Source organism: Camelus bactrianus, chromosome 5 (genome assembly GCF_048773025.1).
Source record: "Camelus bactrianus isolate YW-2024 breed Bactrian camel chromosome 5, ASM4877302v1, whole genome shotgun sequence".
Classification (NCBI taxonomy): domain Eukaryota; kingdom Metazoa; phylum Chordata; class Mammalia; order Artiodactyla; family Camelidae; genus Camelus; species Camelus bactrianus.
The window spans coordinates 102,256,076-102,270,938 of record NC_133543.1 but is presented as its reverse complement, the minus strand read 5'-3'; the positions used below and the strand labels follow the sequence as shown (position 1 = coordinate 102,270,938).

At 51.7% G+C, this 14,863-nt stretch overlaps 1 protein-coding gene across 9 annotated transcripts in view; it reads left to right on the top strand.

The window, feature by feature from the left end:
- Positions 1-4,711, top strand: part of COL6A3 (collagen type VI alpha 3 chain) — an 82,146-nt gene extending 77,435 nt beyond the window's left edge. For all 9 annotated transcript variants that reach the window (XM_074364546.1, XM_074364549.1, XM_074364551.1 and 6 more), the window contains 2 exons: positions 2,977-3,141; positions 3,902-4,711. In XM_074364546.1, the coding sequence (XP_074220647.1) occupies positions 2,977-3,141; positions 3,902-3,942 (206 nt within the window). In that variant the 3' untranslated portion in view covers positions 3,943-4,711. The remainder of the gene's footprint in view (positions 1-2,976; positions 3,142-3,901) is intronic.
- The last annotated feature ends 10,152 nt before the right edge of the window (positions 4,712-14,863 follow it).

Below are 14,863 nucleotides of genomic sequence, written 5' to 3'. Positions count from 1 at the left end.
TCAGAGCCGACGCCTTTGAAATGCTGCTTTAAGACACCAGAGAATCTCCAACTGTAACAAAAGCAAGCGTTTCCAATTCAACGTGCTTTCACTTTCAAATAGTAATTGTCTTTCCTAGTAATAAAATAATAGATATTCATTTGTGAGGAATTCAGCACAAACAGAAAAGTGTGCGAAGAGTGTGGCTCTTACAGTCACAGCACTGACAGCCCCTGACAACCACCGTCAAGGACCCGGGGTGTGTCCTGCCTGGTTTTTTCCATGAACGTGACATGTGGACACACACACACACAGCACAGGCCTTGTTTCTTTGGGTGTCTTCCACTGCGTGGCTGTTATTCTAGGACGTCCTACGTTGGCTCCTGCGGCTTCTGGACACGGGATTCCCCAGACAGGGTTTTCCAGACATCACGCCTACATCAGTTTCCTCTGGTGTTTGGACGCTCACAGGGACCAGTCACTGTTCCACCAGGAAGTCTCACAGGTGGAGATCCGAATAAGGCAACCTCTCAAGCCTTTCTTTTAAAATGAAGCTTACTTACATTATAATTCTAGGCAAAAATGGACCAGGAAAGGTTCTTGATGATGTCCACTCCCCATGGTCTCTTAGGCTCCCGTTGGGTCCCCAGCATAAGGAAGAGAAAAGCAACGAATCCGCAGCCAGACGCTTCCCTTGGGTCAAGGCCTCCAGACTCCCCCAGGCCGGACCCAAAGGGCAAACTCCTCCTGGAGGGAAACGTGAACAACTGTCAAGTCCAAAGACTTGTTCTGGGGAAAACTCACCGAGGTCCAACCATCCCTCTTTGGGCTACAGGACATTTTAATTTCTTGGACCTTGAAACAGTCGTTTTAGCATCTGTGGACATAGCTCAGGCGAGTCCAGCCTGCATGTGTCTCAGGAATCAAAATGATGGGCGTTTAAAACTGTAAGTCTTCTTAAGAACAGAAAACCTCCCACTGTGATACTTTGAAAGCGGAGAATCCAGGTTTTTGTCTTTGAATAGCGTGAGGCCCTGCTTAGTGTATTCCTCTTGGTTCCCCACGTAATGGCACCCTTATATTCCATGAGCAGACCTTACAGGTCTTGGCAGTGACTCCGCCTGGGATAAAGGAGATAAAATGCGAGAGCACTAGTTGGGTCCTGGAGAGTTATGCTGAAGATTACAGGCAATTGGAAAAGCCAGTCAGGGAGCTGTGCTCCGCTGTAGGGCTGCCTCCAGGCTGGGTGTCCTGGGTCTGGGGAGACTTCTCCTGTCTCTTCAGAAGAGCACAGGGGAGAAGGGAGCAAAGAGCTCAACATAGATGGCCAGGACAGAGTGCACCTGGAACAAACACAGGCCACTGGGGGATGCTCTGGGGAAGAAAGGGGACAGGTGGCGGCAACCCCTTGGTCTGGGTCTCATGCTAACGGGGGACCCACCGGTACACAAGGGGTCTGCTTTGGTGGTTGAGTGAGCTTGCCTTGCTCAGCACCTCCATGGTGACGTCAAAGCCTGGCGTCTCCTTCCGTTGTCGGCCTATTTGGGAGGGAGGAAGAAAGTTGTTTTTGTAAATTGCCATCATTTTATCCTGGCTTTATTGGGTCTTCAAAGGCTCTTGGTAGCACTGCTGGCTTCCTGGGCCTCAGAGAAGGTCTGCAACTAGGAGGTGTTGTAGTTGTGTGGCCACCTTCCTCGTGTGTGGGTGACAGCCTCTCCAAAGCCAGCGTTTTAGACCAATTCTGAGCCTCAGTCCTGTGCCTGTGACTGAGCTTGGGTTTTTACCCCAAGAGCCAGATTCTCCTTTTATTTCCCAGTGCCAACCAGCACTGCAGACGCTAAGCACCCCTGCCACCCACGCAGCTGGCCCAAAGGCGCCCGGAGGCGCCAGCCCCGTGTGGGGAGGGCTGGTGAGCCATGCACGGGAGTTACTCGTAAACACGGAGCGTTGCCCGCTCTGGGGGTTTCGTTCTACCATTTCAGACTTTCAGATAGCAGTCGCCGTGAACGCTTCTCTTTCCCAGCACAATCTGGAGTTTGCCAGAGAGCTCTGTAAACAGCAGTTTCACTGTGTGAGAGCTGTAAGCTGTTCTTTCCAGGCATTGTGGAGAATGTAGCTTTTACTCTGCAGCTGGGCTGCATCAGAAGTATGATTTAAAACATAAACTTCCTTAACTGGACAAAGAATGCTTCTCTGTCTTCAGAATAGCTCTGCTGTGTGAGATTTTCGCTGCCATGAATTTTACATCAGAGTTAGCACTTCCTTTTACTTGTCAAGTCTGGCCAGTCAGCAAGGCAGCAGGCGGTACACCCAGCACAGACACACGCGTCTGCACGCGCCCACTCATAAAGGGTCTCCTTTTTCCACTTTGACTTTTAATTTTTTTTAATTTTTAAAATTTTTTAGGAGGGGAGGTAATTGGGTCTTTACAAAATTTATTGATTTATCTCTAGTGGAGGTACTGGGGATCGAACCCAGGACCTTGACGCATGCTAGGCACACACTCTACCATTGAACTCTACCCTCCCTCGGTCCACTTTGACTTTTATTTTTAATCTTCTTGGCTTGTTGGGAAATGGGTAGCCTTATTTTTGAACTACATTGTGACAAAACTTAATTACTATTTTGCCAACGAGTAGAAAACTCCAATGTGTTAAAATTTGTTTACTTTTTTACGGATTTAGCGTTGAGGGATTTGGAGAGTAACTGACCCAGTGATTGGAAAGCGGAAAACACAGTTCATCTCAAATTACCGAGGAATAATTGCTACCACGTGGGGCTCTGAGTGCAGTTTATGAAGTCCTTTCATCGATATGACTGTGTTTAGTGCTGTCAAAGCTGAGAGCCTCATGTCCACGTGACAGTAAGGACACAGGCGTGAGGAGGTCACAAAGTTCCCCTCTGACAGCACGGTGACTAGACCTTCAGACCCTGGAGCTGGGAGCCCGGTAACGTGCATGTTCTAATTGACGCTTTTTTCTCATCTTGTTATTCAAGATATATGTCAGTTACAAAAAGAAGAAGGAACTTGCAGGAAATTTATTTTAAAGTGGTACTATGATTCGAAGACTAAAAGCTGTGCGAGGTTCTGGTACGGAGGTTGCGGTGGAAACGAAAACAGATTTAATTCGCAGAAAGAATGTGAAAAGGTTTGCGCTCCTGGTAAGTGATTCTGCTTTTGTGTTGGTGGTTTTCCCAAATAAGATGAGAGCTCCAGGCCAACAATTCACCTCCCAAAGACATTTGAATCACAGTAACTGTGACAGGTTTGGAAAAGGAGACACACTGTGTCTTCAGATGAGGCAGGTATTCAGGTAAAACACATGACAGTTGCTTTCTGAGTTTTAGAATTTCCTAAAAACATCCTTGTATTTTTGCTGGTGAGGAAACGTGTGGTCGACCACTCCTCACTCTTCAGAAATGTTACTAAGTTTCTGTTATTCATAAAATATTGCAACAAACATGATGATTGGGAAAATAATATAATGAGCAATTATAGACACCACCACAGATAAAGAGCCCCTATATGGTCTATTCATCTTGAAATAATTTTGCTTCCTCTAACAACGTTGACCCCGGGGCCATCCATCACACCGGCCAGCGTGATTGGTAATAAAATCAGAACAGCTTCACAGAGAGCCCGAGGCCAGTGCCAGATGGGAGAGTTGGGTTTGCTTAAGGCCAGGCAGGTGATGCCAGCCGAGAGAGTGGGCTCAAATGGTACAGAGATCCCCAAGCCCCAGGCCAGGAAGCTCTGGGAGAACCATTGCAGGAGCTGAGCTGAAAGGTGAGATTGGTGATGAAAGCCGGAGGCCATGGGATCATTTTCATGTGAAACACAGTGTCCTTTTGGGTCCGTAATGTGGCTTCTCCCCTCCTCTTCCCTCCCGCCCTCACCCGCCGCCCCTCCATCCACGCCCAGTGCCTGTCAACCCCGGAGTCATCGCTGCGATGGAGACCTAAGCGTGGCCCACCGATGACACATACCTCTTGAAGCAGAAGGAGGCAGCCATGGCAAGGCGTCTCTGTAGAAGCTCTGGGTGTAGATTCCCGCACGCTTTGTACCCTTTCATGCTTTGATTTACACTCGGACTTGGGAGGACCCGTCTGCCGCATGACCTATCAACATGGTGCTAAATGTGTCTGTGGACCCAACGCTCTCTGTCTCCAGGCAGTTATATCGTATACTTTGAACGTTGTGTAACAGTTATCCACTGCTGGTGTTTATGTGAACAGTCCTATAAACTCAAGTTCCTTCTGGAGTTTCACCTGATGCCTGCTTCAGGCAAGTGTAAGGTCTAGAAAATAGCCCCAGATTTCACAGTTACTCTGTATGCTTCTGCTTGGTTCATCTTTTTCCCTCTTAATTAAGCATGACTTTAGATGGAAAGCCTGTGTATGGAGGATAAACCAGAGTCCAGCTTTTTCACTCCCTCGTCCCCTGATTTCCTGGATTAGATTTCGAGCTGGTTTTCTTTTTCTAAAGCTTCTAACAGACGATCTAGAAGTTAGAAGGAAGCAAAATCCCTTAATCTTTGTGCACTGTCGTGGGACCATGCCTCAATTAAAGAATGAAAAGAAAATCATCACAGAGAACATTTCTGGCATTCCTCTAATGTTGTGTGTGTGTTTTAATTTTTTTTTTTTTTTGTGCAGGGGGGTTTAATTTTAATTTTAAAAATTTTAGGAAATTTATACAAAGAAACTTTTTAATAAAGTTTATGGAAAGTGTTGTGCGTTTGGTGTTCTTGGCCGTGCTGTTTCTGTGTCAGCATCGCCCCTGGGCCAGGGAGGCAGGGCCCCGCCCGGGTCCAGGACCCTGGGCACCACGCTTTGATTTCCAGGGAAGGGGCAAGAGAGCCCCATCAGACAGCGTGCGCGAGGCCAGGTGGACCCAGCCTGGGTGGGTTGAGTTCCTTACTGAGGGTCCCCAGAGTCTTCCTGGTCTTAGGAGCCAGGCTGGCTTTCCTCCTTTCTAACTTCTGGTTGTGTCCCAGAGACCTGGCCCCCTTCTCAGCCTCTTTAAAATGATTGTTCCCCGGGCGCTGCGTTTGCTCCCACTCACGCTGGCCGAGAGAGGACATATAGTTGGCCCAGGACTCCCCTTCCCTTTTCTGGAGTCTCAAAGACGGAGCATCAAGTTCTTTTTTTCTTGAAAGACCCTTTCCTTCTGGTCTTCAGAAATAACACAAGAAACACATACATAAATATTTAGGTGGGACCTGAATTCCACTTAAAAAGGAAACTGGGTTTGTTTGACAAAACACATCTCTTCTGTCAAGCGCTTCTTGCTGGGAAAGCTACAGGGATCTTGGGCGTGGGCAGGACTGTTGTACGGAGGATGGGGGATGAATCTGACAGTTACTCTAACGATGGGGAGAGAGGAGGTGGGAGAATGGGTGGAGCCAGGGAGATGAGGGGAGACTGGGTGGTCACAAAGAGCACTCCCTGGGATTTCCACCCAGACCTTTGGGTGCAACTTCTAAATTCAGAGAGGCACTCAAAGCCTGTGCATTTGAACAGAAACTGGAGGAAGAACTGAGCTTTGTGTCAGAATCAGTGCGACAGAGTTGTAGACAAAGGGCAGAGATGGAAGGGGGCTGTGGGCAGAGGAGGCCGCTGCTGGAATCTGCAGAGATCTTGGGGAGGGCTCGGGACTTCACAATCCATGGTGTCGGGGATCTGAGTTTCCCCGCACCTTGCTGGAATGGAGAGAGCCTGGCTGAACATCTGGGCGGCTTCCGGGGGACTGCAGAGCTTTGAGGACTCCTACGTGTTCTCATAGTCATGGGGCTCCTGGACCCCTCTGCTCTGTAGGTCATGCTGACCCTCTCCCCATCTTTCAAGGGCCCCCTTTTCTGGACGAGGCTAACCCAGTGGATCTACAGAGAGCCCCGTGATGGATATGAATTCCTTTGCAATGGATAATCCACCTGGGAGGGAAATGTGCATTCTGTGACTTTCTCAGTGACAGCCATCCACCCCAAAGCTCTCCAGCCCCACAGGAAGAGCCCTCTGCTTAAACAGGCCTGCCTCCGTCCTTGCAGGCTGAGTGCAGCCAAGCCAAGTTCATCCCATTGGCGCAAAGAAACGTTTGTAGCCGGGCTAGGAAAGGGGGCCTCGCTGGTGAAGGGGGTGGGACAAAACCCATGGAACAGCCGGTGAACATTTCCTGCCATAACCGAGCACCACAAACCGGGTGACTTAACACAAACGTATTCTCTTCCAGGCTGGAAGTGCAAAGTCAAAGTGCTGGCCAGGCTGCGCTGTCTCTGAAGGCCGGGCCGGTGGTGGGGGGTGGAATCCTCCCTTGCTCCTTCCCACTTCCTGGAGGTCCCTCGGCGTGTAGCCATCTGATGCCAATCTCTGTCCCTGCCTTCACATGTCCATCTTCTGGCAAGGACACCAGTCACATCGGATGAGAACCACCCCACCCAAGTGTGACCTCATCTTAACTAACGACACCTGCAATGACCCTATTTCCAAGTAAGGCCACATCCGGAGGCACTGGGGGTTAGGACTTCAGGGTAGCTTTTTTTTGGAGACGAGAGACACAATTCAACACAGTTTCAGTTCCAGTACCTGCTCCCGGCTCTGCCACGTCGATCCACCGCTAACACCCAGGTAGCCGCTGCAGGGAAGAGATGTCAGCCGAAACCTGTCACTTCCTTGTCACTTTGGTTATGGAAACTGTCACTGCTGTTCGGGCTGGGTCCTGTCCCTTTAAGAACTTAAATCCCGGATACAATTCAGAGCCTCTTCCCTGTGATCCCGGGGCAGGCTGGGCTCAGGTGCTGGCGGGGTTCCCCAGGCCTGGGGAGTCCTCTGCTGAGGCCGCCTCCTGGACCTTGGAGGCGGGGTTGGGGTGACTGCTGGCTGATGCTCTCCCCCTGCGCCCCCCCACCGGCTCCCTTCTGCCGCAGGGTCCCAGGCTGACGCTCGGGCTTGTGTCGGTTCTCTGGAATCTAGGGGTCTAGCCCAGGCAGTCTGGCTTCTGTGGGCCCTTTCCTCTCCTCTCACAGCCCCTGTTGGGGCCTCCTCCCAGCCTCCCGGGAGAGCACTCTCTCCTGGAGAGCACCCTCAAGCCCAGCTACCTTCCTGGGCCACTTAATCCACAGAAAGCACACACGACCTCGCCACACCCCTCTTTCCACTCAACTAGGGGTCAGGGGGCCTGCTGGTCCAGGGGCCAGGCATGGGGTCAGTTGAGAGCTGGCCTGCAGCCCCTGACTCCGTGGTGGCGGGAGGGAAAGATTCAGACCATCCCCCCAACACTGAATGTTTCTCTGGGGCTTTGTCTTCAGGCGAGGGGGCAGGTGGCAGCCGCCCTAGGAAGTGACTTCCTTCCTTTTCCTCCCAGGAAGCGAGACAAGAGCGTGGTCTCTTTCCAAGTGCTCTGCTGTCCTCCAAAGGCCCCCCGTGCCGCCTCCCCGGCAGTGACCGTGGTGCACTCTGCTGTGCGCTCTGAGCGGGGGCCCTCGGCCATCAGCTCTGGGAGAACAGGACCCACCAGGCACCCAAGACCGGCCTCTTGCAGGAACTTGCTGGGCAGCGAGCTCCAGGTCCCAGCCCCCTCAGCGACGGCTGAACACTGCTTTCCCGCCTGCCCCTCACTTTCCTGGAAGTAAGCCTCAGCACCCCAAGGCTCCCCAGTGGTGTGGGTGAGGCTGCCTCGTCACCCGTTAGAGACCAAAGTCTCCTTGAGGAGGCCAGAGAGAAGCTTCCTCACACTTCCACGGTCTGAGTTCATCACGTGCCCCTTAACAAGCCCCAGAGTTCCTCTTCCCCCAGCAGCGACCTCAAACCCTCCCCGTCCATCCCCCAGCTGCAGCCCGGGATGGGTGGTGACGCCCGTGCCGGCTGTGGCAGAAATTCAGGTGGGAAGCAATGGGGATCGAGACCAGAGCAACAGCAGAGGAAATGAAGAGGGGCTCCAGGTATATTTGATCTAAAATATGCAAGAAAGGATGTAATTTCTGTGTTCAGTTTTTCACACATTTATTTCCACACCAGCACTGAAACAAAACCCTGCTGGATCATCTGTCCTGACTTTGCCTTCAGCAGAAGTTTGGCCTGAGCTGCAGGACTCCCGACCTCTGACAGCCGTGGACTTCTTTCCAAAGACCTGTTCTTTGCCAATCCACACACGAGCTCCACATCCTCTCCCGAATGGTGGCGTGCCCCTGGTCGGGGGTCCACCCAGCTCTTTCTAGGGTGGTCTTGGAGAACTTCCAGCCTGGCTGTGTGGATGGAAGTGGCTTGCCAGTGAAGAACACCTGTTTTGAATTTTGTGACAAGAACCAAACTTCCACTGGGGTAATGCACTGAGGTCTGGGGCTGTTTTAGAAGGTAGTGTGAGCTTAATTAACACCATTTACCTCTATCCAGTAGGGGTTGTGTGTCAGGCTCTGTACTGGGTGCTTCACACCCAGTGCCACCTGGTAGCAGTCACACTAGTTTTCTAGATGATGAAACAGAGGGTCAGAGTGGTCCAGTTCACCCAGCCGCAATCTAACGGAGGCTGAATCTGAGAAAGTCATGGTGACCCAGAGCTCGAGGCCAGGGCACTGGAACATCTGTTTGGACCCTACTGTTTGCACATCTCAGTCCTCTCATCAACTTTGCTGGATTTGCGGCTGTAAGTGTCTTCTACCCCCGCCTGCCCCTGCCCCCACCCGGTCCTACCCCCTATACAACTTTCTACATGAGTTAAAAAGAATCAAGAGTATGAATGGGTGCCAGTCTTTCTGGAGGAAGCCATTGCCATGAACCTTCAAGATCAGTTTTGAATTTCTCCCCCACGGTGATTCACTTTCAGGGAATGGTGCAGACTTTGCTGCCAGATTTCCCTCATTGTCCGATCTCCAGCTGGACCTGGCTGTCCTCTGAGTCCACCCGTCGGGGCGTGGCTTCTGGAGAAGCGGGGGGGCCGCTGAGCCCCCGGGCCACGGTCGGGGGCTGCCCAGTGTTCCGCTCCTTCTCCGATTTTAGTTCGTGGGTCTAAGCTTGATGCTGCGCGTGCCTCCCGCACCCCCCACCCCCGCTGAAGTGCTGGGTCGGCTGTTCTCAGTGCCGTCGGATTCCCAAGGGTCTTCCTGTTTGTTTGGACTTCAGAGCCGGACAATCCTTCGGAGGTCCTAGTGTTCAGTAGAACCAGTTCGAAGATCCCTTTCCTCTTTATTCCTGATTCTGTGACCCACAGGGTGGGCATAGAAGAGCCAAAGAGTGAAATACTGAAGGATATTTTAAAACCCAGTCATTACAGCCCAAAGACACTTGGTGGTGGGTAATGGGAAACAAAGAGAAAGGACCTCTGTGCAGAAGGGGACACCTTCCAAGCAATACTCAACCTGGCAGATAGATAAGATTTTCCTGCCTTAAGTCAGAGGTGTCTGGGAAAGCCTTCAGGCCAGGCTTGCAAAAAGCCATCCCATAGAAGGGCTCTGGGCACCTGCAGAGGGGACCAGCCAAGCATGTTTGAATTCAGGAGGAATGCTGAAGTACCAATACTCACACTAATTTTCCAGGAGATGTTAGAAACAGAAATAGTTAGACAACACCAAAAAACAGGTGGAGTCTCTATTTCAGAAAGAACATTTCTGTTTTTCAAGACTCAAATCAGGGGTGTTGTGTTTGATGGGCGTCCTGGTTCATGGACTGGCCGGGTCACGTGTGAGCCAGTCCTGGCTTGTGTTCCTCTAAAAGTGGACCCTGACAAGGTTTTGGTGACCAGTAGTTTGTTTGGGAAGGTATGTGGGAAACACAGATGAGGGACTTGAGAAGCAAGACAGAGAAAAGTCAATGAGAGAGGCGTTAATTCTGAGGTGTTGCGGTGGCAGCGAACGACGGGGCTGCGTCCCGCTGGGGCCCCGGCCAGAACTGGGGGGGAATGTGATGAAGAAAGGGAGGCTGGACGCTTCTCTCTTTTTTTTCTGGCTTTTTCTTGCTATTTTTTTTCAACTCATGATCTTTGGGGTTTTTTCCTCTTATTTTTTCTTTTTTCTTTTATTTCTTCTCTTTTCCTTTTTACTGAAGTATAGTCAGTTCACAATGTTGTGTCAGTTCCTGGTGTGCAGCACAATGCTCCAGTCATCCATGCTCACACATGTATGCGTGTACAGATTCTTTCTCATTATAGGTTGCTACAGGATATTGAACACAGTTCCCTGTGCTCTACAGAAGCAACTTGTTGTTTGCCTATTTTGTATTCAGTAGTTAGTATCTTCAGATCTTGAACTCCCAATTTATCCCCCCTCCCCCTTTCCCCCTGGTAACCATAAGTTTATTTTCTACATCTGTGCATCTGTTTCTGTTTTGTAAATAAGTTCATTTGTGTCATTTTTAAGGATCCACCTATAAGTGAGATCATCTGGTATTTCTTGCTTATTTCTCGACTCTTATCCCCTTTAGTTGGGGTTACCTTGGGGGTGTTCAGTGTCAGCAGTTCCAGGCTGCCTGCCCACAGGGTTGCTAGAGAAATCTCTCAATCTAAGAAGCTGGGAGACGTGGGCCCCAGAGGCCGGAGAGCTGTCAGCACACCTGCAAGCGACCATGTGGCCGCAGGTGAACGCAGGAGCGGCCAGGGAGCACGGCACACACAGCGCTGCCTGCCTGCTCGTTTAGACAGGAACCCATAGAAACCGAGCTGAGGACATAAAACTCCGTGGACTAGAGACAGTCGTCGAGAGAAGGCTCCAGCAGACACTGCAGTCCTCATTCTTGTAACAGGAGAAACGAGGAGATTCAGTGGTGGAGCATACATTCTGAGCTCTTCCCTTAAGCCCGCGGTGTGCTCAGCAGGTGGAGGCCGGCAAACTGCTTTGGTAAAGGACCACTTGGTGTCCAGCGGTCCGGGGCTCCAGAGAGAGGCACGGGCCTGTGACCTGTCTCTGGTGTGAATTCTGGCTGCAGCTCTGGCTGCTCGGTTCCCCGGCTCCTGCCCGGTTTTGGAACTGAACCTGGTTTTGCAGTCTTCCTATTGCTGCTAGAGCTCCTCAGCACGCTCCCTGCAACATGGTTTTCGGGGTATGTTAACCTGATTAAGTTTCTGCGCTTGCAACCTAGAGCCTGGCTGGTGCACGTTAAATCATTCAACCACTCACTCAGCAAATGCTCGTTGGGCCCCGGTGTGCCAGGTACCGCACAAGGCATCGGGACACAGGGGTGAACCATACACGTGCCCTGCCCGTGTGGGCAGGTCTCTCAATGAGCGAGGGAGAGTCAGCGAGGGGAGAGGACCTACCGGTGGGGTTAAGGCAAGCCTTTTGAGGAATTGATTTATGAGTTAAAACCCCAAAGGCAAGAGAGAGCCAGCCATGGGGAGACCTGAGGGAAGAGGATCCCAGGCCGGGAGCAGGGCTGGGCCAGAGGTTCTTCTGAGTCTGACAGGTTGAGTCTGGCCCATTGCAGAAATCGCAAGCTGGCCAGTGGGGCTGGAGCCAACACGCGGCGGGGAGTTTCAGGAATTGCAGCCCTGGATGGAGAAGGCGGAGGAGATGGAGGAGAGAGGATGGGTTTGCACCTATTTTGGGAGCAGAGTCAGTAAGATGCTGATGACTTAGGCCCATGGGTAAGGAAAAGGACTTACATGGTTGATGAGATGCCTTTTACTGAAATGAAGAAAAGTGAGGGAGAACTGGTGATTGGGCGTGCCATTCGCCTCTTTTTAGAACTGGGTGGTAAGATCAAGAGTTCTCCGGTGTGCATTTAATTTGGGATGACTATTCAGCTTCCAAGTGGCAATGTCAGGAAGGCAGCTAAAGCTCCAGGCAGTGTCTGGGACCGGATTTGGCAGTCTGGGGACAATATGATATTTTAAGCCGTGAGTCCAAATGAGATAACCCAGTTTGCGAACGTAGGTAAAGAAGGGAAAGGAGGTCAGAATGGGCCCCTCAGCACACCAATGGTTAGAGGTTGAGCCGAGGAGACAGGCCCAGCCGAGGAGTCTGAGACGGAGCATCGGGGGCAGTTAGCAGAGAACCAGGACAGGTGTGGTCTGGAGTCACATCGTCTGGGTTCAGAACCCACCTCCACCACTTACAAGCTGTGCCCTCAGGCAGGTTATTTAACTTCTCTGGGCCTCAGTTTCCAAGAACGCAATATTAAGACAATAGTCTTTACCTCCTAGGGGAGGAGAATGCATACAAAATACTGAGAAAAAAGGCCTAGAATAAATAAATGTTAGATGTTAAAAAAAAAAAAAAAGAAGAGAACCAGGAGAGAATGGGATCTTGGAAAGCATGAAAAAGAAGTGTTTCAAGAAAACAGCATGCGCAGCTGTGCTGAGCGCGGCTGAGAGGCGGGCAGGGAAGACCCGAGAAGATCAGTGCGGATACGGACCTGTGTATCAGATGCCCTCGGCAGCCAGGAATTGAAACCCCATCTTGAACTGGCTTTACCTGTGAAGATTGTTTTTCATTCCCACCTCACAGGAAAGCCAGAGTGTGGGCTGCGGGGCTGGTCAGTCAGATGGTTGAATGACGCCACCAAGGACCCAGGTTCTCCTCATCTTTCTGTGCTATTTGCAGTGTGGGCTCCTCCCTCGGGCTGGTAAGGAGATGGTCTCATTTGGATATGGCAATATTTAAAGGAAAATGAAGACCATCTCTGTTGGTGGCTCTGGGGAGTGAGAGAGCGTGCCCCCTTCCTCGGAATTCCAGTGCTCAGAACTGGCTCAGGGGGCCTTTCCTAAGCCAGTCATTGGCAAGGTGACGGACACCACTTAGACAAACCAGCCCATCTCCGTTTGGACCCAGGGCGTGAAGGTCAGCTGGGCCTAGTCGGGGGACATGGGCTGACCGTATCCATGGCTGTGTGCGCACAGGTTTGTGTGCACATCCAGGACGCAGGGAGCTGTGCTATTCCACAAACCGTGTGCAGTTTGCCCAACAGAACACGCTTTACTCTTCTAAATTAACTAGATATTTTCCAAAGAAAAACCAGAACAGCAGAAACAAAGCTATACAGTTCAGTTTAAAGAGAGCAGCTGAACTAATAGGACTTGTATTTCCTGCCTGTTGTGGTTCCCTCACCGTGGCCCAGGACAAGCCATGACTGTCAGCTGCCTCAGTGGGATACCTGCTTTGCTGCGTCTCTCGACGTGGACCCTGGTGGAGCGCCCGACCCTCCAGGTAACACCTAATCCCCACCTTCTTGATTTTCTGGTGGTCTTCACTCACCCCGGGGCCAGAGCTAGTGCTTGGGACCCATGGTGATGCTTGGGGAACAGTATAATGGGGGCGCATGCATTCAGGGCTGTGCAGAATGACGTCAGAAACGTCTCCATCTCTGTTTTCTTGTACTTTAGGGGCACAAGAGGGCTTTGATGGTAGCGTACTTGGCCCTTATTCACACACGATAAATGGTTTGTTGAATTTCCCACTTCATCAAGTGGACTTACGCTGCTCCCGATTAAACACAAGTTTAGAACAACAAACACAAACATTAACCATTTCCAGAAACAAAACCTCAAGCATGTTTTATACTATTTGGAATAAAGGTCCCAAATTAGGATAGCTTCTAATTCTGTTCTGTTTTACCCTACTCATTGTGTGCCGTCCTGGAATACATTCAGGAACCTGTTTCTGGGGCATCGCCCTGGGGAATGTCCGCGCCGAGGACGGGGTCTGTTTAGCATCCAGCTCCAGCCAACAGGCCAAACAGCTTTGATTTGTAAAGTAAATGTCTGAAGGGAATTTATACGGGCGGCGCTCAAGTCCCCCCACAAACGAATCCCCCAGGGCTGGTCCCTCCTCCAAGGACCCACCCGAAAGCGAAAGCGTGCACAGGGGCTTGAGTCCTGTCCTGACGGGGGTTTCAAAATAAAAGCCCGCTGCCACATCAAGGATGCTGCCCGGGGGTCCTCGTCGGGTCACTGGTCCCAGAGAGCGCCCCAGGATGGAAACTCGCCGTGCTCCGGGGTCCGCGCGCCTGTCCCCGCAGCCGGCAGGTCCGACATCCTCGCTCCTTTTAAGGACACGCGCGGCCGCCGGCTCCCGCCCGCACCCGGACCCCACCCGGGCGCCCGCCGCGGGGCGCAGCCGGGGCTGAAAATAGCGCGCGGGCGCGCGCGGCTCGGCCCCCGGGGAGATCTCCTCCGCCCGGAGCAGAGGGGAGCTGGCTGCTGGGTCTCACGGGGACTCTGATTCCCTTGTTTGGCAGAAGCTGGCACTCAGACCCCTCTCTCAATTAATTCTGGGTTTTTGGAACAGAGCCCCGCCAGCCTGGGGCTCCTGAGGCCACGCCCTCCTGCCCTCGCGCTGACAGCGGGCGCGCGCCTTTCCAGGCATCTGGGCTCTGGGGGCCCCCTCCCCTCTCCCTACGGGCTTTCAGAGTGGGCACAATGGGACAGTCCCCAGGAGGACGTGTGCAAGCAGCCAGAGCAGCCATTGTGACTGCATCAGAGACTACCCCCAGTCTCAGCCCCCCCGGTGTGGCTGCAGCTCGCTTAGCGTGCAGGGGTGGGTGGCCTCACGGATACAAATCCCTTCAAGAGCCTGGCAGGTTTCATAGACGAGCAAGGCTGTGGTGGGGGGTCTGCTAGGGCTTGAGGAGTACAGGGAAGTGTCCATCTGATGGGCATTCAGGTTTAAAGGGTTAATACACCGCTGCCAGCGCTGTTCACAACAGCAAGGAGGTGGAAGCAACCTAAATGTCCATCAGCAGATGAGTGGATAAAGAAGATGTGGTGCGTGCGTGCACACACACACACACACACACAATGGAATACTACTCATCCATAAAAAATAATAAAATAATGCCATTTGCAGTAACATGGATGGACCTGGAGATTGTCATACTAAGCGAAGTAAGCCAGCCAGAAAAAGGCAAACATTGTATGATATCACTTATATATGGAATCTTAAAAAATGGGACAAATAAACTT